At 54.2% G+C, this 27,280-nt stretch overlaps 1 protein-coding gene across 8 annotated transcripts in view; it reads left to right on the top strand.

The window, feature by feature from the left end:
• The window catches only part of ZMIZ1 (zinc finger MIZ-type containing 1), a 226,957-nt gene that overhangs the window by 165,356 nt on the left and 34,321 nt on the right, over nucleotides 1-27,280 (top strand). For all 8 annotated transcript variants that reach the window (XM_053922731.1, XM_053922730.1, XM_053922735.1 and 5 more), the window contains one exon: nucleotides 25,981-26,128. In XM_053922731.1, the coding sequence (XP_053778706.1) occupies nucleotides 25,981-26,128 (148 nt within the window). The remainder of the gene's footprint in view (nucleotides 1-25,980; nucleotides 26,129-27,280) is intronic.

Raw genomic sequence — 27,280 nt, forward strand, 5'->3', positions numbered from 1 at the left:
TTTAAATGTGTTTTAGTAAAAATTAAATGAAATTAAAATTTCAGTTCCACAATATCACACTAGCCACATTTCAAGTTTTCGGTAGCCATATGAGGCAGCACAGGGGTTGAACATTTCTGTCATCACAGAAAGTTCTGTTGATAGTGCTGCACCCAAGGCTCTGAGGAAGAGCCCTTGGAGCTCTGTCAGCATGGTTCTGGAGGGCGGCAGGGTCCCGGGCCTGAAAACGGGAGCACTCTGCCTGCCTCCCTGTCAGCCACTCCAGTGGCTGCTCCTACCCCCTACCTCCATGCACTGCACAGGGCCTGAACCTTCCTCCTGTCCTTTCTGAAGCACGGGGCCCTGAAGGACCTCCCTGCCCCATCCCCTGGGGCTCTTAAAATGGGGCCACCCAGTGTTTTTCCCAAGACAGTGTTGGGAGTAATTATGAAACCCACATCTGTCGTTTACGGGGTGACTTTGGTAAGTCACTTAACTTCTCTAACCCTTTCTCCTAGTCGATAAAATAGAGCTGCTGATACCTACCTCTGCCGGGCACAGTTGCAGTGGGGCGTGAATGAGATGGGCTGAGAGTGCTCAGCTCAGTGTCTGGCACATAGTAATTGCTCAGCAAGCGGCAGCTCTCATTACTAATCAGTTGACTTGATTCTGCACAGCAAACATTTAGCTCCCAAACCAGCTGGGCTTTTGGTTTCTCTTTAGTTCCCAAGCCCAAGAGACTGGTACTTGCTTGTCCCAGCTCCACTTCAAGCCTCAGTTTCCTTGTCTGTAAGATGCATCTCTCACTGTGTGTTGTGACCAGACAGACCTTGCTGTGAGTGTGCGGGGCAGGCCACCCAGGGGCTTGTTTCCTTTCAGTGTGACTGTGACTGCTGCAGTAGGAGAGCCTGAGAAGGCCAGTAGGGGAGAGAGGGGTGTGAGTGTCCTTGTTCTGTCCTGATGAGAAGCTGCAGCTCCGTCCCCCAGTGGCAGCTGTCTGGGAGGTCCCAGTGTATGTCCCAGCCCTGAAGGAAGTTTGCGTGGGCCAGCACACACACCCACTTTCATTTCCCTCTTGAGGAAGCCTGCACTTTGGATTTCTGAAGCCCTCTGGTGACTTGCATGAGAATGCCTCCCATGTGAATCCACAGAGAGTATGTTGGGGTCTGTGGCCCCCAAATTGTGTGCGGTGCCTTTTTTGGATAGAGGGTCCATGAGCTGTGTGCCATGTTGCAGTGCTCTTGGGATAAGGCCCATGGGGCCAGGCCTGGCTTCCAGTTGTCCAGAGGGCTCCAGGAAAGGAACCTAGTGACGGGAAATTCTAGAAACTGCAGGGAGTTCCCAGAAGCCAGTGCACTGCTTCCTCTCTCATCTAGGTCTTGACACTCGCTGTGTGCTTGGTGCTAGGCCCGGTGCTGGACTCCAGGAGGCAGAGCAGTGCTCAGCCCAGGTCAGGGGAAACAGAGTGTGTGCAGAAAGAGGACAGGGAAAGCTGGGTGGGGGTGAGGGGCGGGCATTCTCGAGAGGCTTCCCCTCCAGTGGGTCCTCGTGGGTTCCAGGTGGGGAGGACATCGCCCTCCTGTGGCTCCTCCTATTAGTGGCTGGAGGCCCTCACCCCTTAGACGTTTCTCCTCCGGAGCCTTGCTCACCATAATCTCTCCCCCTCCTCTCCTATTCATGTACTGGGACCTCTAGCCCTCTCCCAGCCTCAGTTTCCTCATCTGTAAAATGGAATAGTACCGATCGCACAGGGTTGTGGGAGCATGAAACAGTATATTCCAGCTATGGCTCTGAATACAGTGTGAGGACCTAGTCAGCGCTGAGGAAACACTAGTTGTCCTTGCTGCTCCATCATGGGTCTTCTCGCATTTGGGCAAGGCCTGTTCCTCTGGGACATGTCCTCCTGCTTTCCTACCTTATAAGCCTCCATTGCAGCTGGAACTTGTCAGAACACCCTCCAGCTCCATCCGCCCACAGGCTTGTGTGGGATGCCTTTATTCCAGTACAAGACGAGGAATGCCTGTCTCTCTCCCCCACACCCCTGCACTTGGCCAAGGCTCAGGGCTCCCTCAGTGTTTGCTAAGAGAAACTTCTGGCTTCTCTGCAGGGTGTGAGGACAACTTGTGTAACCCTCAGGTGTGTCTGCTTCCCAATGGCTCACAAAAGGCCCTGAAAGCTCCTGTGCAGGCCCAGAGTAGCCCGGGATGGAGCACGAACCCCACTGTCCTGGGAGCTCAGGGCAGCAGCATCCAAAGCAGTGAATTCATCCCCCTCCCCCCAGAGCACACACAACTTACTGGCTCAGGGCAGCCTCAACCACTGGGTCTCTAGTAGTTTCTGGGTGCCCCCTCCCCACTCCCGGGTGGCAGCCCAGCTCAGGGACAGGGGTGCCCAGAGGTCAGCATCAGGCCAGGAAAAGGGTTGAGGGTCCAGCATTTGCTTCCCTTTGAGAGTACAGGCTCTGGCTTCTGTCCAGGCTACTCTGATCCTTGAAACAGGGATGGGTCCTCCATTCTCTCTGCGCACCTGTCCTCAGGCACCAGTGAACAGCAGGCAGCCCTGGAGGGAAGGCTTCTGCTGGGGGGCCACCCTCCTGACCCACACCCAGTCCCACCCTGGAATTAAGCCTCCCCAGGATTGGACCTGTCAGGCAGATAATCCTCTCAGAGCTTTGTACCTTCTTTGAGAAATACATCCAATGACCTGGATGAGAACTGTGTCCTCTGCAGTGGAGATTTCTTTCCAGGCTGTGGCTCCGATTGCACTCTCCTCTCTCACAGGAATGTGAAGTATTCCCTGTGGTCGCCTCTGGACGGCCCAGGCCGGCTCCTCTGGATGACTCTGGATGACTCACGGAGCCTTCTGGCTCCCCACCCAGGTGACCTAGAGTTTGATACTTGAGTTGCCTCTTCTATAAAACGGGGGCCCTCACCTCGCAAGATGTTGTAACCTTGGGAGCTGCTGCATGTGTGCAGGTGTCCTGCTGAGGGCTCCGCATGTGCGCCCTCCATGCTTATGTGCTCACTGATACCTGCATGTGCCCCTCCAGGTCCCCGTGCAGTCATTACAGACTCAATACAACCCTCGGTCACGTAGGAACGTTGTATTTCTTCAAGTTCATGGCTACAGCTCTTTTAAGTTTGAATGTTCTGTATTCAAATGGGCTATCGTACACATTATAGTACACACTAATGTGTTTCAAATGAGTGAATAAACAAATGAAGAGTTGGCTCTGGGTGTGGCCCTAGGGGGAATGTGAGAAAAGACCCAGTTCCTGCCCTCTAGGAGCTTAAAGCCCCCAAGTGAAGATGTCAGCTAGAGGGAAGGTGCTGGGTGCGTAGGGCTACACAAGTGCCTGGGAGTGAAGTGGGGTGAGCCTGTTGCTGGGGGTATGTGCTGGAGAATACAAGTGTAAGATGGAGCTCTTGCAAATTCACATGCAGTTTGCATCTGCATGTGTATACTGTGAACCCGTGCAACTGAACGTGTGTGGACATATGCGGGGCATTTACAAGTTGAATGATTGTTGGATGGTGAATAGAGAGGTGTTCTCAGGGGTTTGTGCAGATTTGCGAACACAGGGTGTCGGGGGTATGTGTTGCGTGGGAGCTGATTGGTATGTGTGTGTCAGTGACCACGTCCTGATTCCTCTAGGGCAAGCAGGTGCCTGCGTCTTCCCTCCCACCCTGCAAAGGAGAGGCAGGGCCAGGCTGGGTGACCTCAAGCAGGTCTGCAATGCCTCAGCCTCCACATCCAGAAACAGGGATAATGATAATAGCAGTGACCTCGAGATTGCTGTGAGGACCCGCCGAGACCATGTGCCTAGCACAAAGGATGCATTTCATGTTAGTTGTTCGTATCCTACTAAGGTGGGAGGGATGGTCCCCTGACTGGCCTGGGGACCTGGACTCTAAGAAGGGGTACCAGAACAAAGGCAGTCGCTGCGACTGGCCTGGCCTGTGCCTTCCCCAGGGTAGGCAAGCCCTTAGCCACTCAAACCAGAGGGCAGACCTGGAGCTCTGAGAGAGGGCTCACCCTGAGGCCTGGACATTTCTAGTCACAGGCCCCCAACCCCCAGATGGCCAAAAGTCTGGCCCAGCAGTGTTGCTCACCGCACCACTCCAGGGACTAGGGGAAGGGCCAGGGAAGGCTTGCTGGTGCTGACCCCAGAAGATCCACCCCGTCTTTGGGAAGATGACCAGACCCTCCTAGACTTCCAGGAAAGGGCATTGCGTGGCTTCCCGGGGAAATTGGCCCTGGCTAGCCACAGCTTCCTCTCTGTCTCAGGCATGGCGGAGGAATTCTGCGTGTGTTCTCAGAGCATCGTGCAGACGGACACTTTTAGACCGTTGGTCTGTCAGAGCATGGCCGGGTCAGAGGGCTGCCTGCATTCCACTCCTCTCAGGAAGTCCCTCGCCTCTCAGGGCCCCCACTTTCCCCATCTGAAAAATGGGGTTATTGATTCCTACCCTACTTAGCACCAGGATTAAAGGACCTGGTGTAGGCTGGGACTCAGCGCTCATAGCTTTGTCTGCTGGGCACAGCCACTTAGGCAGGGAACAGCTGCCTTGGTGGCCCGGCTCCACCTCCAGCCGGCCCTGACCTTTCCCCGCAGAGCCCTGCAAACTCACCTGGGCTACTCTTCCGCTTTGAGGGGCTGGTGCAGGGAGGGAGAATGCCCTGTCCAGGGGGCCTTACCCTAAACTCCTTACTCAGGGACCTGACCTCAGGATGCTAAGTCAACAGAAGTCAGGGTTACTGGTTGGAGCAGGAAGTAAAAATACGTGATGTTTCTAGAGCTCTTCAGAGTCTCCTGAGAGCGGAGATACTGTCATCATCAATCCAGGGCAGATAGGAGAACTGAGGGTTGGGGGTGTGCGAGCATGAGGGTTAAGTTCAAGCTCCAACTCTGGCCTTCACCTTCAGAGTGTCTTTAGTGCCCACCAGGAGACCTCCTCCCACCTCCCTGACCGTGCCTGAGTGGGTGTGGGGCGCAGACCACAGGATCTGGGGCTTAGTTAGAGACCCCTGAGCAGAGCAAGGATCAGACTGTGGCCCCAGAAGGGATCCAGCATGCCCTGTATGGCCATGTACACACATGGCCTCTCACACAAATAGGTCCGTACACGTGTACTCTCTCCCTGGCGTGTCCCTCTCTGTTGAGACAGCTTCAGTGGAGCATGCATTCTCACTTTAGCCAACTTAGTTACGAATGTTGAACGACTGTCACGGGTTTGTGTATACCTCAGAAGCAGAGTCCTCGGGGAAAAGTCATCTGTTTTCTTAAAATGAATCCTGGAAGTACAATTAGGAGTGGTCGTTCCACTTCTAAGGTTTTCCAGAGGCTGCCTGGAAAGCCCTGCTGAGCCTCTAATGAGGCAGCCGGGGCAGCCCAGTTCAGGGGCCATCCTGGCTGGGGGTGGCCTGTTGGAGGGCCAGGCCAGGGCAAGTTCATGGCCTGAACCCAGGCCCTCAGGAGGGCGTGCAGGTGTGGGGGACAGTCCTCTCCTTTATTCAAGGAGGGCCCAGCTTACCACCCACCATCCCAGGGCCCTGGCTGCCTTTGAGACAACATGCAGGGCACGACAACAGAGTTGGGTGCTCCGGGTTAGAGGGAAGCTGCATCTCAGGGCGGCCCCCCAGCTAACACTAACACTGGTGGGAAGGCTGCTGTTTTCGCTCTAGCTATTGGAAGGTCATCGTAATAGGGTATAGCCTGCCTACTCCCCGTTTACTGTTGAGGAAAAGGGCTCAGAGAGCTGAAGAAGCTGCCAAAGTCACTTAGCCAGGTCTGTGGGCCTCCAAAGTCCTGCCTCACAGTCAGCGTGGCATTTGCTACCACAGGACCCAGGAGAGAAGGGTCCAGTTGGGCGGGGAAAGGCTTCCCTACAGAGAATAGGCAGAACCATGACATCTGGAGGGCAATTCAGCCAGAGAGGGGCAGGCAATGCAGGGAGAGCTAGCTGAGGTGAAGGGCATCGGCTTCAGGCTTCGGAAACCAAGCACCTAGTATTTTTCGCCATTGCTGTGATTTTCAGTACTAGCTTAGTAGTCTCCATGCCCTTTTGCTTGGGAAGAAGCATGTGTAGTTGAAAAAAAAATATGCCTTGTAGCCAAGCTCAGCCTGCAACCTAGAGGTTTGTCTGAGCTGCACATAACAGCTGGTGCCTGCTCGTTCCCTGTGGGCCTTGGCCCCCGGCCTGGGCTGGCTTAGTCCTGTGGTGCCATAGAATGACCGTGGCTGCCCTGGGAGCCGTTGCCCCTCACCCAGCCCAAGCCTGCTCCCTGCAGCCTCCTGGAGGTTCGGGTTTCTACCCGCCAGGTGGGCAGCTCCCCGTTCCCCACAGCAGCAGCTCAGCTCACAGCGCTGTCCTGCTCCTGCCACCTGAGCCCCCTAGGTGCCATCTGCCACCCTGATTTCAGGCAGTCTTGGGGTAGGGGCAAGGAGAAGGCAAGCAGGTAGGGTACCCCAACCCTGAGGGATAGGTAGAACCCAGCCTGCCACCTGGCACCTCGGCTGTCTCCACCTCCCCAGGGGTGGGTGAGAGTAGGGTCTGGTCAAGTATGGGTGTGTGTAGAAGGGATCTAGTATTGTTCAGTGTGTCTTCATGTATGAGTGGTGGGGTCTATCTGGGCATCTCTGTGGCTCTCCGCATCTGACCATCTCTGTCCTAAGCCTGGCCGGTCCTCAGGCATCCCTGCCTGCCTCCCTGTTTCTCTACCCACTTGTATCTCTGTGCCTCTCCACCTGCACCTTCTGGGTCTCTCTCCCTGTTTCTGTGTCCCTGTCTCTGACTCAGTACTGAGCTGATGAGTGTGCCTTTATCTTCAGAGCCAACCCCCCCAATTGGATTGCTGTACTTAATTTCATTTTCTTGGGGCTCCAACTCACAAAAATAAACCCTCCCTCCCCACCCCTGCACTTTTTTGATTTAACAAGCCTGCTGGAAAACAATAGTGATTTCCGCATCGATCATAAACAGAAGTGATTACCATACAATTACAGCCTGAACCGTCAGCCTCTATGCAATCACTGAGCCGCATTGTAAATCGGAAGACAATTGCCTGCAGAATTACCCCCAAATTGGTTTAAGTGGCAACAAAAGAGTGTTGGCATTTTTGGCATTTCGGGGAGGGGTAGGGAATGCTGGTGATCCTGGCAGCAGAGGGTCCCACTGGGGAGCTCTCCGAGTCTCCTCTTTGAGGAAGTGGCTTACTAGGGAGAGCTGCCTGCCACCTTCCCCCACCCTGTTCTCTTTCCTTCAATTACTTCTCCTTGTATGTCTTGGCACAGTTTGTTATAAACTCATTTATACTAATGTGTGAGTGACTAAGTATACCTTCAGCTGAGATGGCAGAAAAGGCTGCATCTGGGGGGTACCTCCTCAGCTCCCCTGGTATACTCCTCTCCCCAAATCCCATGTCATCTCTGGCTCTTTCAGGTCACCTGGTCCCTGAAGGCTCTTCTAGTCTGGCTCCCACCCTGCTGCCTTCCCTCCCCCATCACCCAGCCTGGTGGTGATCTCCTGCCAGGAACCTCCTACATTCCAGCCAGGGCAGCCTACTCCCTCCTGTAGCTGCATCCAGCTGCAGCCACAGTGCCCAGCCTGGTGGGCTGGGTCAGCCCACCCCTGGGAGCTTGCCTGCCACAGCTGCAGCAAGTTCCGAGAGGGGCTCACAAGGCATGCTGCTGGTGACCTGGGCCTGCTTCTTTCCAGCCTCTGGTTTTATGAGAAGTCCTCTGCCAGCAGGACCTCTTTCAAGTGTCTGAAGACCGGGCTCCTAATCTCTAGCCAGTAGGCCATTTCTCTCCAGGGTCAGGCTGCTGTGAAGTTCCTGGGAAGCCTGCCCACTGGCACACATAGATTCTATCCGATTTGTTCACATCTAGGTCATAAGTGCTTTTGCATGTCTCAGCTGATCCTCACTGAAGGATTAGCACATGTTTGATTTTATGCATGTTTTTGATAAAGAAAGGAGAGCCCAAGGGTGACACAGTCCATCCTGAAGAATAAAGCCACAGACCCCTACTGGAGCACTGCTGCTCGCCAGCCCTCCCAGGCCCACAGGATGCCGCACAGGCTGGGGTTGGGAGATGGCGGTTGGGCAGCTCACCTGATCTCTGGCCTGCCCAGAGACCTCAGCCAATACCAATAATTTGAACAGGCACTTGCAGGGCACGGCATTCTGGACACACATTCATTTACACCTGTTGTCCCACTGCAGCCCTGAAAGGGGACTTGACTCACCAGAGTCCTCAGATTCACTCCTGGTTTTAGAAGCTGGTTTGGACCCTCGTCTGCCAGTCTTCACTCAATTCAGCCTGTGCTCATTGGCATCCTGTAAAGCAGGAGGAAATCTGATGTCCCTGAGCTGTCACTGGTCTAAGTATCCATGAGACTCCCTGTCTGGTTGCCCTGGTCACTGCAAAAGCCTGAGGCCTGGCCCATCTAAGACCGGTATTTTTAGGACCAAAAATTCTGTTGTTTGCTCCAGCTTCATCCTGTGCTGGAAGGGGCCTCAGTGTTGCCCTGGGCTTGGCCTGTCAGGCTAGGGCCTGCTGGGACAGACCTGGCTTGGGGAGATTTGGGGTACCCCTGTGCCTGGCATCCACCTCCTCAGTGCTGTCATTGAGAGGGCACCAGTCTAGAGGAGAAGCTGGCCAGAGCAGCATCCACAGACCATGGCAGTCAGGGAGAGGCCATCACCCCACCCTCTGCACCTGCCCAGCAGATCTGCCCTCACCTACCCCACCCTGAGCCTTGCTCCTGCCGTGTGTCTCCCAGGTAGCCAGCTGTCCAGTGGGAAGACAGGGGCTCAAAGCCAAAGACTTGAGTCCTGTCTCTGCCACTTCATGGTTTGTACCATCTTTACCTAGGAGCCTCACTGCTTTCCTTTAAAACAAGAGCCTGCTGCTAGACTCTGAAACAGCAAAGGTGACCATATTGTTAGTTCAGGGCTTTCTGGCAATAGTTGCTGTTATCCTTGGTCTCAGAACCCAGCCCTCCTTTCGAGAAGAAAGGGGCCCAGCCTTTGGTGAGCCTTGGTCACGTGCAGAGCTTTGCACTGGGCGTTTAAAGCTGCCTCGTTGACCCTTCACTACAACCCCGAAAAGGCAGCAACCATTGTATCTGCTGTGTCCAACAGCGGAGCCAGAGTCCCATGTGGCTGTTCACACTTAAATGTAATGAAGTGTGAAATGTAAATGAAATGTAAAGTTAAATAAAATTTAAAACCCAGCTTCTCAGTCACACTAGCCACATTTCAAGCACTCAGTAGTCACATACAACTGGTGGCTCACGATTTGAACAGCACAGATAGAGGACATTTCCACATTTGCAAAGTTCTTTTGCACAGTGCTACACGGTGTTATCCCATTTCTCGGGTGTGTAGTTGAGGATAAAGTGACACGTCACACTCGGCCACAGCTGGAAAAGAGGGAGCCGCTTGCAGACCTAGATCTGCCAGCTGTACGACACTCTGAGCTCTTCTTTACTGCCAGCTAAAGTACTTCTCCTTGCACATGCCCACTGTGGGCTCCTCAAGGGCAAGGCCTGTGTCGCCCTGTCTCCCAGTGCCCAGCCCAAGGCCCGCCCCAGCATTGGTTGAGTAGGAGCTGGAGTAAGTGACTGAGTGAGCACTGCCTGCTGAAACTTGGGGGCACACTTAACTCCCCTCCTGCAAGAAGAGGCACAGAGCCAGCTGCTGAGGAGTGATGGATGGCCCCTCTCCCGAGATAAATGTGGCAGTCAAGGTAATCGGATTGTGTGTGACGGTCTAATTTGTAGGCGAGGGTAGGAAGCGCCCAGCCATGCCTTGCCCCAGCCGCCCGTATTAGTTTAATCAAATGTCCAGTATCTAAATGACTGGGCCCCAGTGATGGATGATGTGAGCTTTGTTAAATGCTCTTGCCCTGTCAAGCCAAACTTCCCAAGGCCCTGCCAGGCTCCTGAGCTCTTTAATTTGTTTTTTCTTGCTTGGTTATCTCTGCATGGGGCAGGGAAGGGGGTTGGGGCTCTTCTGTCTGTCTTAATTCTCTGATTTTTCATGGAGGAGGAGGAAGAGGCCTGGGCTGGGGGAGGACTGAGATGGAGTCAACTTCTACCTCTTTTGAGTGTCCTTCCTAGGTGGCTGCAGACAGTTTTGAGGAGCCTGACTCCCTAGAGCCCTTGACCTGGGCTTCACCATGCCCTTTGTGGCTTCTGTCTCTTTTGGACCCTTCTACCACTCTGGGCTCTCCAGAAACAGAGAAACATCGATGTGTAAGAAAGAAACATCAATCAGTTGCCTCTTGCACATACCCCAACTGGGGACCTGGCCTGCAACCCAGGCATATGCCCTGACTGGGAATCAAACCAGCGACCTTTCACTTTGTGGGATGACAACCAACTGAGCTGCACCAGTCAGAGCCTTTTCATTTTCTAAATGGGGTGTTTTGGAATGCCAGAAGGTATTTACTTTACTGTAGAAAGTTTGTCAACTTTTCCTTATGATTAGTGTTTATTGTGCCTCTTTGAGAATTTTCCCCAATTCTAAGGTCCTGGAGATAATCTCCTATATCATCTTCTAGACAATGTATTGTATTGCTTTTTTTTTTTTGGTCTGTGGTGTGAGGTAGGGGTCAGATGTCCAGTTCAGTTGTTCTGAGCATGTGCTGTGTGCCTCAGACCAGTGTGGGACCTGGGGAGGGACAGAACAGAAAGCGCTGTCCTCCAGTGGTGACAGTTGCTTTGAGCTAAAGTGTGTGTTCTTAGAAAGGAGGTGGAGAACAGCATGTGCAACATGCCCCTCTTTGTGTCTGGTGGGATCTGCCTGGCCGTGCGGTGTCCGTGCCCAGCCCTCCACGCATGTTGGCTGTTGCCCATGTGTCAGGCCCTGTTCTAGGCACCGAGGATGTGGCAGTGAATGCAGCACATGGAAACCCCGCGCTGGTAATGCTTTGGCTCCAGCGCAGGGAGTGGGGCATCAGATGATAAATAAGATAAAAGTAGAAGGTAATAGTGCTGTGGAGAATGACTAAGCAGGAGAGGGAAATAGAAGGAGTCAGGTGGCAGGGGAGGTGTTGCAATCTGTAAACTGGAAAGGTCAGGGAAGCCCTTGCTGAGTACAGAGTAGGACAAGCCGTGAGGGGTGAGCCTCCTGGGCGTTCAGGGCAAGGACCTTCCCCGCAGACTTTGCGAAGGCTGTGAGATATGTAAACAGAATAACTCTGGAAGGAGAAACCAAAGCCACCAGCGTGATTTCCCTGGTGAGAGGAGCTGAACAATAAGACTGGGGTGGGGAGACTGTTTTTCAGTACACACCTTTTTTCTACTCCTGTATATTTTTAATCAAGTTCACACATTACTTGTTCAAAAAAACATTTAAAAGTTAAGGAGGGAGAGTGGTGAAAGGTACAGTGAGGTGGAACCATCAGATATAATGGAAAATGTGGGTCTTAATCCTCCTTGTCTCTGTCTGAAATTGTTAGTGTTCTAAGGAGAATGGATTTGTATATTCCATATATAAATATAAAGTAATTTTATTAAATAAAAATAAATAGATCCCACTCTGCCTATTGTTTGGCTTGTGGTCCTTGGGGAGGTTCCTTAACCTCTCTGAGTGCCAGTTTCGTCCTATGAAATGGGGGTAGTGATCGCCACTCCACAGGAGTGTCAGGAAAAAAGGAACCCAGAAGAGGGTGTGTCAAGTTTCTGCCTGGCCTCAGATTCTCCAAGGGTTCTAGAGGCAGTCAGATTTGCTATGGACCCCAGGCTGACAGCCATGCAAAACCCTGGGCCCTGCCAGGTGGTTAGTTGTGTGACCACCGGGCCCTTCAGAGCCCCCTCAGGTTCCAGGTTGCCCAACTGGTTCTTGCTGGGCTGGGGCCAGCTGGTCATTTGGCTCTGACCATCGTCTCTGCCCAGTGTTTCCTTCTGTCTGGATGCTGTGTTAATTTTTCATTGCCTCCATCAGGGGCAGAAGGCAGAGAGCTGTTTGCTGCAGTGAGGGAGGGGGGAGAAGGGTGGGAGAGCTTCATGGTGATTAAACACTGCAGAGACCTAAACAAATGATGCGCCCTCCCCCAACTGCTCTAGAAGAGAAATGGCGAGTTAGCCTGAACTGCAGATGGCCCAGGCTGCTGTCCTTCCCCCTCCACCCCACCGACCCCTGCCATGACAGCTGCCCCAGGACTGCTTCCTGAGAGCCTCAGCATGCTGAGTGAGCCATGCGGGACCTAAATCAGCCCTTTAGCACTGTAAGGCTGACCCCAAAACAGGGAGGGTGCAGGGCCACACAGCTGAGACACACGCAAGTGGTGGAGCTGAGAATTTCATGGGAAGAGAACAGCAGTGACCTCATAGAATGTAGGCTTGAATGACACAATGCGTGTAAAGTGCTGAGAACAGCACCTAGCCTGAATCAAGGTCTGCATCTGTAGGTGCCATTGTCGAGATTGCCTCATTACATCTGTAGAGCAACTAAGTGAGATAGATTTACGGGCAGGTGAAGAAACACAGATGCACTCAGCTGCCAGGGTCTTGCCCAAGACCACACAATTCATAGCTAGTAGATAAAAGCCAGGCACATACACTTCTGATTCCCTGTCCAATGTTCTTTCTCTTGTACCAAGGCCAGGAAGAGAGTCCAGGGTCAAACCTCCAGGGCCTTGAATGCAAAGATCAGGGAAGGTGAGCAGCAGTGTCTGCACCACCCGCCAAGCACACAGTTCTCCTGGCCTGAGAGCTTGTGTGCATTCTGAACCCAGAAGGGGAGAAGGAAGAATGGGTCCTCCCTACCCTTTTCACCATCCCCCCTCCCGCCATTCATGCAACAAATGACCACTGAGCTCATCCATCCTTCTAGACCAGTGGTTCTCAAAGTGGAGACTCCAGACCAGCAGCACTAGTAGCACGAGCAGCACCTGGGAACTGGTTAGAAATGTAAACTATTAGGCCCAATCCCAGACCCACTGAATCAGACACACTACTGAGTGTGAGTCACAGCACTCTATTTTAACAAGCTTCCAGATGATTCTGATGCACAGGTAAAATTGGGAACCCCTGGCCTAGAGACAGAGGGGGTTCAGTCCTGCCCTGGGACCTCACCATGCAGGACCTAGATTCACCCAGACATCACCCAGGTGTGTTACACTCTGAGTAACAGGTGCAGCCACGAAGCACTAGATGTAAATGGAATTCTTATAAATGATTCTTATTTTCATTGCAACAAGGCAGCTGGATATTTAAAGAAACCTCACAGAGAATCATTTCCTCACGTCAAGGAGCTTCTGCAAAGAGAAAGCTCTGCTCTCGTTTCCTGCCCCCACTCCCCTGCAAGTGTTCTATAAAGTCAGTCTCTGTCAGGTTTCCTTTGCATGGTGTCTACCTGTGCATAGCTAAAACAAGTACACAGAGTGCTAAAAGAATAAGTAAAAATAAATAAATAAAATTAAGAGCAAAAAGAATGACGAGTAGTCTCGAAAGTGCACAGGTACTCCTGCGTTTCAGGAGAGCTCAGTGGGATGAATGAAGGCCAGTCTGGTGTTTTGGGCAGCTGGGTCATCCCTGCTGGGCACCTGGAGAGGTCGAAACAGCCAGGCATGGGTGGCTGCCAGGGCTCCGTCAAACATTCACACCAGGGTTACTTGGAAACATGAAATATGCAGGGGCTCCACCGCTCAAGAGAGGAAAACCCCGCCACATGGTTTTGGGTAGAGAACCCACTGGAAGTTGTCATCCCCCACAGTGCAGGGTCAGGAAGGAGCATCTGAATCTGCCACTGAATGCTCCCATGGGGCCAGGTCATGTGCCCCTGAACTAAAACACCTGCCTAGTGGCCAGAGTGACTGCAGCTGGAGGAGGAGCCCTGCCACCTCCAAGACAGCTGCTTGTGCCTCAGGCCTCACCCTCACAAGCCTGCAGTGGGGAGGAAGGGGTCACCGTCTGTGTTTCTGGTACCAGGAGCCTGAGATTCTTGGTGGTTAACCAGGTCACTCAGCTAGGGGAAGGAAGCAGGGAAGGAGGGGTAGTGTGAGGGGTGCAAATGGTGGGAGACAGGAGAGCTGGGGTCCAGTCATCAGATTTTTCCTGAATCTGCTCTTTCTCAATGAGCGGTGACTTGAACCCAACTGTCAGTAGTCAAGGATCCCCTGACACAGGACTGCCCACCCCAAACCTCTCTCCTGCTCCTGTCACCACAGCACACATCCCTTCAGCCGCTCTAGGGCTGAGAAGTGTTTCAGGCAGTTCCTCTATAGACACAAAGGTGCCTGGGCTTGGTTTCAGGTCCAGGACCACAGAGAGGTCTCTGTGCTGGCCTCATTAGCCCAGGCTAGGTGGAAGGAAACCTTCGTTTGAGGCCGGCGTTTGTTGCTGGCTCCAGGCCTCCACAGGAAGAGCCAAGGGTGTGCAGTTGGACATGGGGGCCGGAGAGAGTGCAGGGAGCTCACAGCAAGGCTTCTCAGCACTCAGACTCCAGCACTCTTGCCTTCCATGAGAGGTGGATGGCCACGGTGTTTAGAATCTGGGGTCTCGATGACCCTGGGAAGGAACTGGCCTCACTCTGACCTCTTATGCTGAGAGTGGAGTGACAAGGCCTAACAGCAAGCACCCAGCTGGGAAGCCTCAGAAAAGCCAATTACCCAGGGAAGAAATTGATTCCCGCAACCCCTCCTTACCCCTCCGGCTCCCTGAGAGCAAGTGTGGGCAGTGGTGTTTAGCCCCCAGGAGAAACTAGATGTACAGAATAGAAAGTAGGTTCTTCAGGTGGCTCCTGCTGGAATGAAGGGTTCCTGGGTGCACGGCTTCAGGCCAGCAGAGGCAAGGCAGGGCAGGTGTGGCCCAGGTCTTGTCTTGCAAATGCGCTGGGAGCATGTCTATCTATGTCCGTGTCTGTGTCCGAGCTCAGGTGTGCCCTGAGCCAGGTTCCCCATCGTCTCTGTGCTCACCCCTCATCTCTAAAATGGGGGCTGTGATACCCCCACCACCAGGCGACCTGTGAGAGTCCAGGGGCAGAGGGTATGTGAGCTAGCCCCCTCGAGGGGACATAGTACTCAGTGGCAGCTTCCTGCCGTCTGGTCTCCCAGGACAGCAACACTGTGCCAAGGCCCTCCTCAGGCCCACCTCTCAGGCTGAAGGGGGCGCAGCTGCAAGAGGAAAGTAGCATCTCTTTCTGATGAAAATGCCCACCTGGAGCCTTTTTGGGGTGTTTTTTCATTGAACCTGAGTCATCCAGGAAGGTTCAGATGGTGGTGTGAGGTGGGCAGGAAATTTTCCAGGCTGGGATTTTCCTAAAGCCCACGGACAGGCTTAGCCTGATTGACTTCTCCTCTTGAGCCTGAGTAGCCTGCCCAGCAGGCCCAGCCTCCCCTGGGTGAGGGACAGCCAAACCGGTTTGGGAATCAGCCCTGCCAGCTCCGAGGTCCCCAGAGTTCAGTTCCCAGGGTGAGTTCACACGCCTTGAGACTCCCAGCTCCTGCCAACTTTGGCTTCCCTGGGGGAGAGGAGGAGGGAACATACTAGTATTCCAGGAGTAAGGGAGTGGCCCAGAGGCCCTCTTGGGCTGGGCTGGACCTCAGGACCTGAGATAGCAGGACCTGCCAACCTTTGGGAAGCAGGTAGGGCCCAGCAGAGCAGAGTGGGCCATGACCTCCACATACATCCTGGGCCGGCCACACCATCCGCCTGGTCGGTCTTCCCTGAGCCTCACGGCGGGGGGGCAGGCAAGAGAGGGGCAGGGTCATTCACAGCCAAAGGGCCAGTAGATGATTCCTCCTTGTTTTGACCTTGTTTCCTTCACAGTGATGGGAGATGACAGAGCAGGGAGCAGAGTGTGGGAATGATCCAGAACAACTAGAAGCAGTTGAAACTCAGGATACCTTGCTGCTGGTAGTGCAATGATTCGGCCATTTTGCAGAAGAGCAAGATTTTCCCCCAAGGGAAACATCTCTGTCGGTGGTCAGGGTCTCCAAGTCCAACGTACGACCCTCCAGAAAGGACATTTCCTATAACCAGGGGGAAGTCCTAACCCCCCAGCAGTCCCCGTCACCCTGAGTCCTGCACACACCAGCTGTCAGACCATAGCAGCTACACTCCCCACTCCGGGCTCGCAGCTTTAGTAAATGGGGCTCTGGGCCCGGCGAGCGCTCTGGAGCCCCTTGCATCTATGGCCCACACCTGGTTGTGGGGGATGTGTCCAGGTCAGGTGTAAAGATGGGCAGCCCAGCCCACAGCACCTGCAGGACTGAGAAGGGGTTGAGGCTGGCCTCAACTCCCAAGAGACGTGACCCCCTGTGAGGGCAGGGCTGATTCATGGGCCATCAACCTTCAGAGAGCCCAGCACCTACTCACTCTTTTACATACATCCCAGAGGGAGGAGGAAGTTGCCCGGGGTCCCACAGGAGGTTGTAGCAAACTTGAACAAGAAGCTGGGATGGTGCCTGATGGTGGGAGTGGAAGGTGGGTGGGAGGTGCAGAGCTATCTTCTTGGGCTTGTGCCTGTTCTCAGATCTTTGACATCACAGGTTTGTGGGGGTGAAAGGAAACCATTCTGGACCAGTGGCAGAGCCTCTGTCCTGTGGTGTGATTGTGGGTGAGTCACCCCCTCTTGGGCTTCGATTTCTGCTTCGTGAAATGCCGGCAACCTCATCCTTGGCCTGTGCCTCCCTGGGTGTTTGTGGGGCTCCATTGAAGCAGAGGCACCAGGCAGCCGGGCAAACTAGAGGGCTGTCTGTGCACGCTCATGATCCCACTAGGTCCTCCCTGTCCATAGTGGAACGTGCCATGCCACTCCACAGACACGCACTTAAGGCCCCAGGCTTCCCCCTGGGTCAGTGGTCGTGATAGGGCAGACACCTGATTCCTGAGGCCCAGCAGCTGCTGTCCCTGGCCCAAAGGCTCTGTCCCTGGCCCAATGACCAGAGTCATTGCCCCTGGTTCCCGCCCTCCGTGGTCATGTGCATCCTGTGCTGTTTCCTTCTGGGAGGAGATGACCCAAGAGAAGTGGCAGGGAGGGGGCCCTTTCTCCATTTCTGGGGTCACCCAGCAGAGGTGGGCCTACAGAAGAGGACAGCTAAGTAACAGTTCCATGGCTAGCTGTGTTCTGGGGGTGGTGTTCAGACCGCCCATCCTGCTGGGAGCATAGGGGTAAGAGCAGCATCCCGCCCTTGGCTCTGGTCCCAGTGCCACTTCCTACTAGACAAAGGGGGTGCAAGCTAAGGGGGGGCCGGGCTTCTCAGTGACCTGCCACTTGTTAGTGGCCACTCTGTTGGCCCAGTCTGCAAAGTCCACCCCAGGGCCTACACTCAGGGGCACCTGAGGAGAAGGAGTTGGGCCAGACTGGCCACCTACACTGTGTCACCTAAGAGCTGGGTCAAGTTAGCAGCTATCAGAGCTCAGTTCTGTGGGTGCCTGGGGTCCATTCAGTGCAGAGTGCCTGGCAGGAAAACACTGAGTATGGGTGCAGCTGTGTGCTGGGGAGCAACACTGCCTGCCCCCAGTATGAAGGAGGTGGTGCAAGTCTGGGTCCAAGGCATGTACGCATTGTGATCCTCTTGGAGATGGGGAAAGAAATTGTATTTTATTTGAGCAACAGCACATAGATGGGAGACAGAGAAGCCTCTTAATACTAAAGGAATATGTGCTCAGTAACAACAACAAAATAACAATTTATTTTTATATAATCCTTCCTATGTGTCAGGCATTACACTAGCATATTATGGGTATTAGCTTGTTTAATCCCCGTGACACTTTAGGAGGTAGGTAATGTTTATTATCCTCATTTTACAAGAGGGAAAACCAAAGCACAGAGAGGTTAAGTAACTCACCCAGGGTCACACAGCTGCTAAGTGCTGAGCTGGGATTTGAACCCAGACAGCCTGGCTCCAGAGTCTGTGTTCTTATTCACTGTGTGTTCTAGAGGCAGAGGGTAGCTTCCACGTTGAGACTCTTTGGCACCAAATTAGCCATCTTTCACGTGTGGTTTAAAGCTCAGGCCCTTTCTTCATCTTGGGACTTCTCACACCAGGCCTGAGAGCAGGGGGTCCTCCTGTTTTTCCTCACTTTTTATAGATGAGACGGAGAGACTATCCTAGGCCTATGTCATCTCAAGCCCCCATGTCCTCCCCCTTCTCCCTCCCCTCCTGGGCCCTCACCTCTCCTCTGCACAGGTCTGGAGTCTGGAACTCTGGTCCCCAGGCATAGGCAGGGGTCCCCACTCTCTCTACCCCCAAGCTTCCCTGGGCAATGGTCACAGGACTCCATGTTTGGAAGATGAAAAACGAAGGTCAGGGGGTAGGAGGGTGTGGCCTGGGCCAGGGAGGCAGGGGGAGAAGCAGCAGTGTCCCCTGGGGACCCTGAGTGAGATGCTGTGGGAAGGCCCTCGGCATCCCTGTGGGCAGACACCATTAACACAAACACCAGAGCCAGCCCATGAGCAGAGAAAACCTAGGGCTGCAGGTGGCCTCCCAAGCGTATGAACTTGATCTTATTTCTGTCAACTGCTTACCTTTCATTCCCCATTTTGGTGTGGCTCACCAATGGCTGTGCATGTCACAAAATGGGTGTCAAGTGTGACTTGGTTGTAGACCTCATTTGATGACGGCACCAATCTCTGTATACATCCGTAATAGGATTTCTTTCGGGGCTAGTGCTCCTGAGACTAGGTCCCTGTTCCCAAGGAATGAGGAGCTGCTAGCAGGTTTAAATGTCACAGCAGCAGGTCACAGGTATTACCCTGATAGTCTGGGTCTCAGACACAGTGTGCTCAGTGTCTGTCCAACTCTTCTATCCTTTGCGTGTTGGGTTATCTGATTCATTCAGGCCCTTAGTCATGTGTTGGCTGCATAACCTGTGTCAAACATTATGCTGGGTGCTGGGGTGGCAGAAGTGAACCCCTTTAATCCCATTGTGGTCCTCAGGGCTCCTGCTCTCACTATAGATAGAACACCACAGCTTTCCCCCAGGTAGCCGCTGAGCACCTACTATCCACCTGAGCACCTACTATCCACCTGTACAGCCTCTGGAGACACGTTTGGAGAGGGGATCAGAATGCTTTGGTGGAAGAATTCCTCTGACTGTCTTGCAGGTGTGGGTTGCTGGGAGGCAGGTTAGGAGACTGAGATAAATGATAGGACACGCTTGTCATAATTCAGGGGAGAATAGGCATAGCTGCAGAAGGTGATTGGAACGGGCAGGAAGCAGAAGGGACAGACTGCAGAGACAATCAGGCCATGATGCTCTCAGGGTGGGGCAGGGAAGGGCAGTGGAACAGTGGCTTCCTGCAGTGGCTTGAGATGCTCCTGGGGAATTAAGGGAATATGGGCACAGGCCCCTGTGTCAGGGAGGGAGGGGAAGGGGAGGCACCCAACATGGATACCTGGTTCTACCATCCTGGCTCCCCAGGCGAGGCCATCCTGCTGCCCAGGCCAGACTTCCCCCTGGGAAACGGGACTGCCACGCTCTGCTCCCATGTCAGAGGGTCTTGTATGGATTTAGTAAGTGGATGGTATGGAAGCATTTGAATTGTATCGTTAGTATTTTTCACCGACAGCGAACCCCTCTTGCATGCTCCCTGGTCCTCTTTCCACCTCTCTCTGTCCCCCTCTCCTCCCCGCTCCCCCAAGGCATGGCTTGAGAGGGCAAGGCCTGGCAGGCCGCCTCCTGGGTTTCCAGGAGTCCTGTCCATCCCTGGGTCTCAGAAGCCCCTCCTCCCTCCCTCCCTGTCACTCACACACTCACTCACACACATTCACACACCCAAACACACTGAGTTCCTCTGTTCTCCAGCAGCCTTTTAGCAGCTGAGATGCTCTTTGATACTTAATACGCTTTTGTTTTATTTGCAAGAGGCATCCCCAGGCCTCAGCTTGTTTGATAATTCTCCCGTTTGGCCCTTGCATCCAGGTCTTTGTACTCTCCTCATGGATGGCCCACCGCTGCTGCCATCCCTTCCTGATGCCCAGGCCTTAGTGGGAATGAGCATTCCAGGCCACTCACTGTGTAAACATCCCCCTGCTCACCTCTGCCTATTTTTCCTGTGGCCATGATGGCTGCCTCTGGCTTCTGGCCCCTTTTTAAGCCTGAGTCCAGCTGGGGACAGGCAGCCTCTCACACATGCCCAGGGAGCTCGTCTGCCCCTTTGATGCTCCACCTTTCAGAACCCCGCCTCTGCCTCCCCTGCACCACCCATCTGCTCATTGTCTGCTGGCTAAAAGGCTGGTCTAGAAAATGCAACTCCACCCACCCTACCTGGAACCCAGGCCATCCCCATGTCGGGGATGCAGACTGGTGCCCAAGTGCCATCCATCTGATCAGCCCTTCTTGTGTGCCGGCTCTGACAGAAGCTGTAGGTACAGAGGCAAATGCAGGGTTGGTCACTGTCCCCAAGGAGGGTACATCTGGGACAAGCCAGGTCTCAGTCACCCAGGGCTCCATTGCAGACCTGCCCTCATTCTTACATCTCTTCTGTTTGTTTGTTTTCCTTGTCCTTAAAGGACGCTGTAGTGGCTGCTGTCTGCAATGGGAGTGGCCAGGAAGACCTTGGGGAGCAAATGTCAGAACTTGGCTCTCCCTTGGTGCCTTCCCTCAGACCTGCGTCCTGCACCCCTCTGGTTCTCAGACCCAACATTCACTTCCATTTCTCTCCCAGAGTAGTTCATGGTGCATCCCCTACTGCAGGGACCCCTAGACACATCTACTGGATCCCCTTAATAAAAGATGCCCCACCTCCTCTGTCACTCACACCGCTATTTTATATACCTCTAGTACATATCACACCATGGCACAGTATCTACCGTAAGACACGTGCTGCTGGCAAGTGACCTTGATTAAGTCCATGGCCAGTCTGAAATGGAAGCCCCAGTGTCCCCTGTGGCTTCCTAGATAAACTAGAGAGATAAGAGCAGGCCAGGGGAGCATGAGAGGTCAACCCACCATGTCTTCCCCCTAGCTGGAGTCCCCTCTCCGTTCCACTGACCCCTCAGAACTGCTGCTTACCCTATGGGCATGGCCTTCTGGAATTTGGCTGCTAAAGGCCAGGGCTCTACAAGGTGCCAAGTGAGATGCCTGGGCCTGGGTCTTGGGCTGTTCTGGATCCTAAGGAACCTGCCCCACCCCACCCTCATTCACAGTGCTGCAGAGTAGTCCTCACTCTGCCCCTTCCTGCCCACCTCCATGGCTCAGAAGGGGCAGCTCTGGGAAGCCTATAGCTGAGGGGGCAAATGGTCCTAGTCATCTGCTCAGGGGCCGGGGACTTACACACACTCAGCCATCCCCCACCCAGTGAATTGCAGAGCTGCACGTCTGCCCGATTCATTTGTCCCTAAGCTCTCCCATGTGGTCACAGTGCACAGAGATGCCAAGGCCCCTGGTGGGCACTCGTCTACCAACAAGGTCAATGACACTAATTGTCATTTTGACAAACACGCATATAGCACCTGCTATGTTGCCTGTTGCTGCTCCTGTGCTTTATCCTGGTACCTCGGCTCATCCTCACAGCTGTGAGTGAGGACTAGAATTACCACTGCCCCATTTTGGACATGAGGAAACTGAGGCACAGGAAGGTTAGATGAGTTGCTGAGGGCATCACATGGTTGGTAGAGACAGAGCTGGGATCTGGAATTGCAGATTACCATACTTTTCAGGACTCTCCCCCCCTCCCCGGAAATTTGGGAGGGAATGAGGACGCGTGGTATGGTCTGAATGTAGTTTACCTGGCTGCGGGTGGGCAGCGGTGAAGCGGGTTTTTTTCCTATTTTCCTCTTCTAAAATGTAGGTGCATCTTATAGTCCTAAAATACGGTAGTTCCAGAGTCGGTGCCTCACCAGGTTTCCTGGTGTTACGGGTGCAGTGGTGGGTATAGGATTGAGGGGCTGCTGTAGGTTCCAGGGTCCTTTGGTCTCTGCCCATCCTGCCTCCCTTTCTTGGATACCCCTGCAGTTGATTGACAACAGTCACTTATGGCTCAGGTCCTCTCACTGAGGTGGGCAGCTTCTGTTAAGCCAATTTCACAGATGGGGAAATTGGAGCTCCCATGGTGAAGCAGCAGCTGTGTGAAATCTCAGAGCCAGAGTGGCAGGACACAACTTTTAATTCCTGTCTATGGGGCTCCAGAGCCAGGGCTCAGCCTCTGCTCCCCACGGCCTGCCCTCTGCTGTCCCCACCTCTCCCCTCTCCTGGGTGGTGGCCCTGGAGCCCCTCAACGCTTCCTTGACATGGTTGGAGGGGCCTGGGATGGCTTCCTCCCACTCATGATGTGCTTTACTGCCTGCAGAGAATAGAGGCATTTGCACATGTGCCCTCTGCTCTCCAGAGACCACACACAGTGCGTTCTAGGACTCCATGCTTGCTGCACCAGACTGTTTTCAGCACTTTGTGGGTGTTGGTGTCATTTACACATTAGAATGATCCTAAGGAGTGAGCATTCATATTATGCCCATTTAACAGATCAAGAAACTGAAGCCCAGAGAGCTTCTGCAATTTGCCTGAGGTCACGTAGTTCTAACCGGTGGAACCCAGCCTGTCAGGGTGAGTGATGCTCACAGGATGAGGTGAAGGGTGGCTTCCATAGCCCCCCAGGCAGTAGGAGGGACATTCCTGACCCTGCCTGTACAGCTAAGGATGGCTAGTATCTCCCTGAAATTCTTCCCATGGCTGGGCGTGCTTTGTGCATGCTATACCAGGCCTTCCTATGCCTCCTACTGCATCCTAGAACTCTTCATGACTGGTACTCCTCCACAGTCCCACAGTCCCAGAGGCTGTGCTCAGTGGTCCCTTTTCATGCCCCACCCCAAGGACTGCCCAGAGCAAAGACAGAACCAAAGAGGCTTGTGGGTAGGACCTACTTCATGAAAGCAGGCACACTCACCCCGCCGTGTGCAGACAGCCAGATCTGGGCACACACGCAGACCCCCCCCCCTCACTGGGCTATCTTTCTGTGCTTCTGTGATCCCCTACCTGCTTCTGTCTGTCTGTTGGTCCTCCTGGTTCTCGGCAGTGCCCCAGACTCCCTTTCTGGCTAAAATTCCCATGTGTTGTCATTAACTTGCATTTGCCTCAGAACAGCCTGTGTTGGTTTAAGCCATGATGACAGCGCGCGCTAGGCCTGTCTGCCATGCATCTTCCCGCTGCGCCTGCCCACGTGGCCTCCGTGCTCAGGCCAAGGGGCTGAGGGCAGTGCTGCCTCGAATCCCATCCCGTCCCTTCCAGTTGTAGAAACGTGGCTGTCCTGGCATCTCTGCTGTGCACTGGCTGCCTAGGTCACACATCCCATCTGCTTACAGCATCCCAGGCCCTGCTATACCACCAGCTTCCCTTTATTTTATTCCTTTAAGGAAAAACACTCTGGTAGTGTTTTCTGATAGGAAGATGACTGTTGTCCTTGACCAAGCAGGGGGGTGGTCTTTGACATTGGAGGAAAGCGCTGAATGCTTCCCGGTGCCCCCCTGTCCCTCCTACATGGCTTGGTAGCCCCCAGGAGGAGCAAGGCAGTGGGGGGAGGGCGGTGGCGCGGGCAGCAGGCGCACCATCTGTGGCCGTCCTTTGTGCTGGCAACAGAGCAGTCCCTCCGTCACTGTAATCCAGCGCCTCGTGCTTGGCGTGCAAATGAGTTTCCAGATGCCCGGTGCCCCCCGCACAAGAAACAGTAACTAGGGGCCTGGGAGAAGAATGGAGCAATCTAGAAATTCATTTCTGTTTGTTCCAACCTCTTTGAATAGGCTGCTTCCCCCTCTAGCTGCAGCAGATGTGTGTGGGGCACCTACTCTGGGGGCCTTTGGCCACGGTTTCTGGGCAGACGCACACCAGGGTGGGGGCTTCTCTCCAACACCCCGTGTGCAGGGGTGGCAACGTGAGCCCCTGGTCAGGGGTAGGACACATCTTTTAAGACACAGCTTGCCCATTGGCACCCCAGCCAAGAGAGAGAGACAGGTACCCTCTTGAGAGAGGGCAGAAGCTGGATTTTGGCCCCCACATGCCACTTTGGTCAGGCATCTCTGTGTACCGCACAAGCTGAGCAGATACACCCAGCAGCCCTGGTGGGACCCCTTGCCGTCCTGCCCGGTTCCCCGTAAGAACCAGTGCCCTTCCCTTGCCCTTGGGCCCCTAGCCAGCTCATGAAATGTAGGCACCTCTCCCAGGCAACTCACAGCAGGATTGGATGGACGGGGTTCTTCTGCTGGTCCTAAAACCCACCTCCTGGCCCCTGCCCACTCAGTGAGGGGCAGGAAAAACCCACTGTTCCCCAAGATGCCAGGCTCCACTTGCTCTTCATTCCTAGTAGAGCTTTTCAGGGCATAGACAGGGGCACAGTCTGACAGGGTCTCAGAGGGTCTCCAGCGCTGCTGATGGCGGCCCTTATTCAGGATCCAAGCAGTGTGTGAAGTGGCAGCTCTGCCCAGTCACTCCCGGGCGTGTGCATCTGGGCATCTTTCCCCGGTGCCAGCTGAATGTAGTAAAGGGTGTGATTCAGATGAGGCCTGTGATTCAGTCAGAGAGACTGGAGACGTGCTACTTGGTTTTTGCCTTCTGCAGGGTTTCATCTCCCGCACATTCTGGTCCAGCATTAGGCTCTATCACCAGGGTGTAGGGCAGGGGCACCATCTGTGTCTCTGGCCCTCTGACCTTCTCTGGTTACTGTGAGTGAGTGACTTCACCTGCCTGAGTCTCAGTCTTCCCATCTGTAGAATGGGGATAATAGCTGGCATCCTGGATTGTCTGGGGGCAGATTTGAGGAAGGGATGCAGAAGCATGTTGCACAGCATTCAGATGGGAGACCCAAGAAATGAGACAGTGAGCTCTCTGTCCAGCCAAGTGGCTGAAGCAGTTCTGGGTTCAAAGTCCCCTGGCTACCTGATCTGGTTGGCTACTTCCAGAACTCTCAGATCAGTCTGGCTGAAGCACTCGTGGCAAGAGTGGGCCATTGGTTGTGGTGTGGTCACCCCTTTTAGCTTCTGCACAGTCTCGGCAGCTGTCCCTCACCACAGCCCTGGGAGGAAATCAGGGCAAGGGTCATTATACCCCTTTCCCTGCAAGCAAACGGAGGCCCAGAGAGGGTATGTGAGCTCCATAGGGTCACACAGCAAACTGATGACAGCCTAGCCTTCCCAACTCCTTACTTCCTCCCCAAACCTTGTCTCCCTCTTGCACTTTGGAAAGACTGGTCAGACATCCTGACCTTGGGGGTGCTTTTGACCCTTGGTGGCCACACAGGGACAGTGAAGGATGAAAGAAAAGCTGTACTTTCCTACCAGCACCTTGTTAATTCTAGGTTTTTAAGGCATCTCTAAGCCTGGATGTGGAGGGTTCTTGTGTGTTGCTGCCTTTGGTGCCCCTGGGAGATTCTAGCCCAGCTCCCACCGCCCTCTCCCAGGCAGCCCTCTACCCTGATGTCCTCCGTCTTCCCCAACATTGTGCCCAGCAGCACGGGCCAGTCTCAGCCTGACCAGGAGCCACGTGCACCTGTGCGCAGTGCAGCCCTTTGTCGGGAGGAGTTTCGGGGAGAATCCTGCAGGCACTCCTGGGATTGTCCATGGGCTCCAGGAAGGCTCTGGACTTTGTTTCAATCCTCTGGTTTTGGCTCCACCCATGGGGAAAAGCTCTGTCAATCTGCTTGTCCAGAATCTGGGGTTTGGACTTCACTAAGAAGTCTCTGGGGGGTTGGCAGTTCCTAACCTTGCTCCACACGAGGTCTTTGTTTGGCACCCTGGCCTCCCCTCGGCATCTTCTCTGCTGTCCATCTTCACTCTCCTCTTTGCCATTATCTTCACCATCTTCATGCTCCTCTTTGCCATTGTATCGGCCCTCCTCTGACCTACTTCTACAGCAACAGCAGCTTTTCAGGGGTGTTAGTCCCCTTTACAGGAGAGAACACAAAGGCCTCCTGAGCAGGCTTAGTGACTCTCCTGGTGTCACACAAAGGTGGGCAGCAAAGCCAGCATCAGTAACACTGGGAGAGGGAGATGGGGGTAGGCATGTCCGGGTGTGGGGCCAAGGTGCCCACTGATGATCCTCTCCTTCCTTGCAGCCCTGCTGTCCTCCTGGTGCGAGGAGCTCGGCCGCCTGCTGCTGCTCCGCCATCAGAAGAGCCGCCAGAGCGACGCCCCTCCCGGGAAACTCCCCATGCAGCCCCCCCTCAATTCCATGAGCTCCATGAAACCCACTCTGTCGCACAGGTAAGTGGGCCGTGTCCCCAGGGCCAGGCCAGGGGCTGCTTGGGTGAATGCTGGGAAGCCACCCCTCAGGCCACAGATCTTCTAAGAAATGCTTGCTCCACAGGTGGAGAATGGGGTGGGGAAAGTACGTTTTCTAAAATGCACTTTAAATTCTCAGGGGTGAGCACTATTTCTGCTCCACCCCCATAAAAACAGGCTGGAGCGCTTGTCTTCCCCAGCCTGACTGCTTTTTCCCTTTGGGGGAGGGCTGTCTCTTCTTTGTGTCCAGACTTCTGGTAGAAAGTTAGCAGTCCTGAACCCAGCACCTTTCCTCCTTCCTGAGCAGTATCTTGGGACCAGAAGAGGCTGAGGAAGGTCACAGGGCTGCTGGTCCCACCCCTACATGGGGACACAGCCAGTCCAGGCTCTACCAGGAAGGAGCTGAGTTAGGCTGGGCCACCAGAAGCTCAGGGTCCCAGGCAGGAATGGGCTTGTCAGAGGCCATCAGGCACCAAGGAGCTGGTCAGTCTGCCCTGTACCAGCCTCAGAAGGAGCACGTGGCCAGGATCTGTAAGTTCTCCAGTTAATTATCTTGCCAGTCCCTTTCTGAGCTGGGGATGCTCTCCCCATGCGGGTCCCCGCAGATGACCAGGAGGGGCATTTGCAATCAAGCTCAGCTTATTACCCAGCCTGGCCGAGGCACCTGGCACCCAGAACTCATGGAAGGAGACCTGGGTCACACCACCTGCAAGTGGGATATTGGCCATGCTTTATAAATCTTAATTGGAGGATATTGGGTCTCAGAGCTCCTGGAGTCAGAGCCCTGCCCAGGCAGGATGGCCTCAGCTTGTGGCTTCCTGCCTCAGTCAGAAGCACTCAGCACAGCAGCCAGCCCACCACCTCCACCCAGGGTCACTACCTCACCACACCCTTGGCCAGACGTAGGACAATTCCAGCTCATCGAACAGTGCCACCCCCACCCTGCCCTGTGGAAGTTTCTTGGGGGGTCCTGTTGGTATTTTGGACAGGGTAATTTTTCAAGTTGCGGGACTTTTCAGGACCTTTGATGTCTTCTAGTGGCCCCCATGCATGGCTAAAGTGCTCTCACACATTTGGGGGTGGGGGTATCACCCACGGTTAGGGACCTCTGCTTTAGAGAAGTGAAACATGCCT

The sequence above is a fragment of the Desmodus rotundus genome, chromosome 4, assembly GCF_022682495.2.
Source record: "Desmodus rotundus isolate HL8 chromosome 4, HLdesRot8A.1, whole genome shotgun sequence".
Lineage (NCBI taxonomy): Eukaryota > Metazoa > Chordata > Mammalia > Chiroptera > Phyllostomidae > Desmodus > Desmodus rotundus.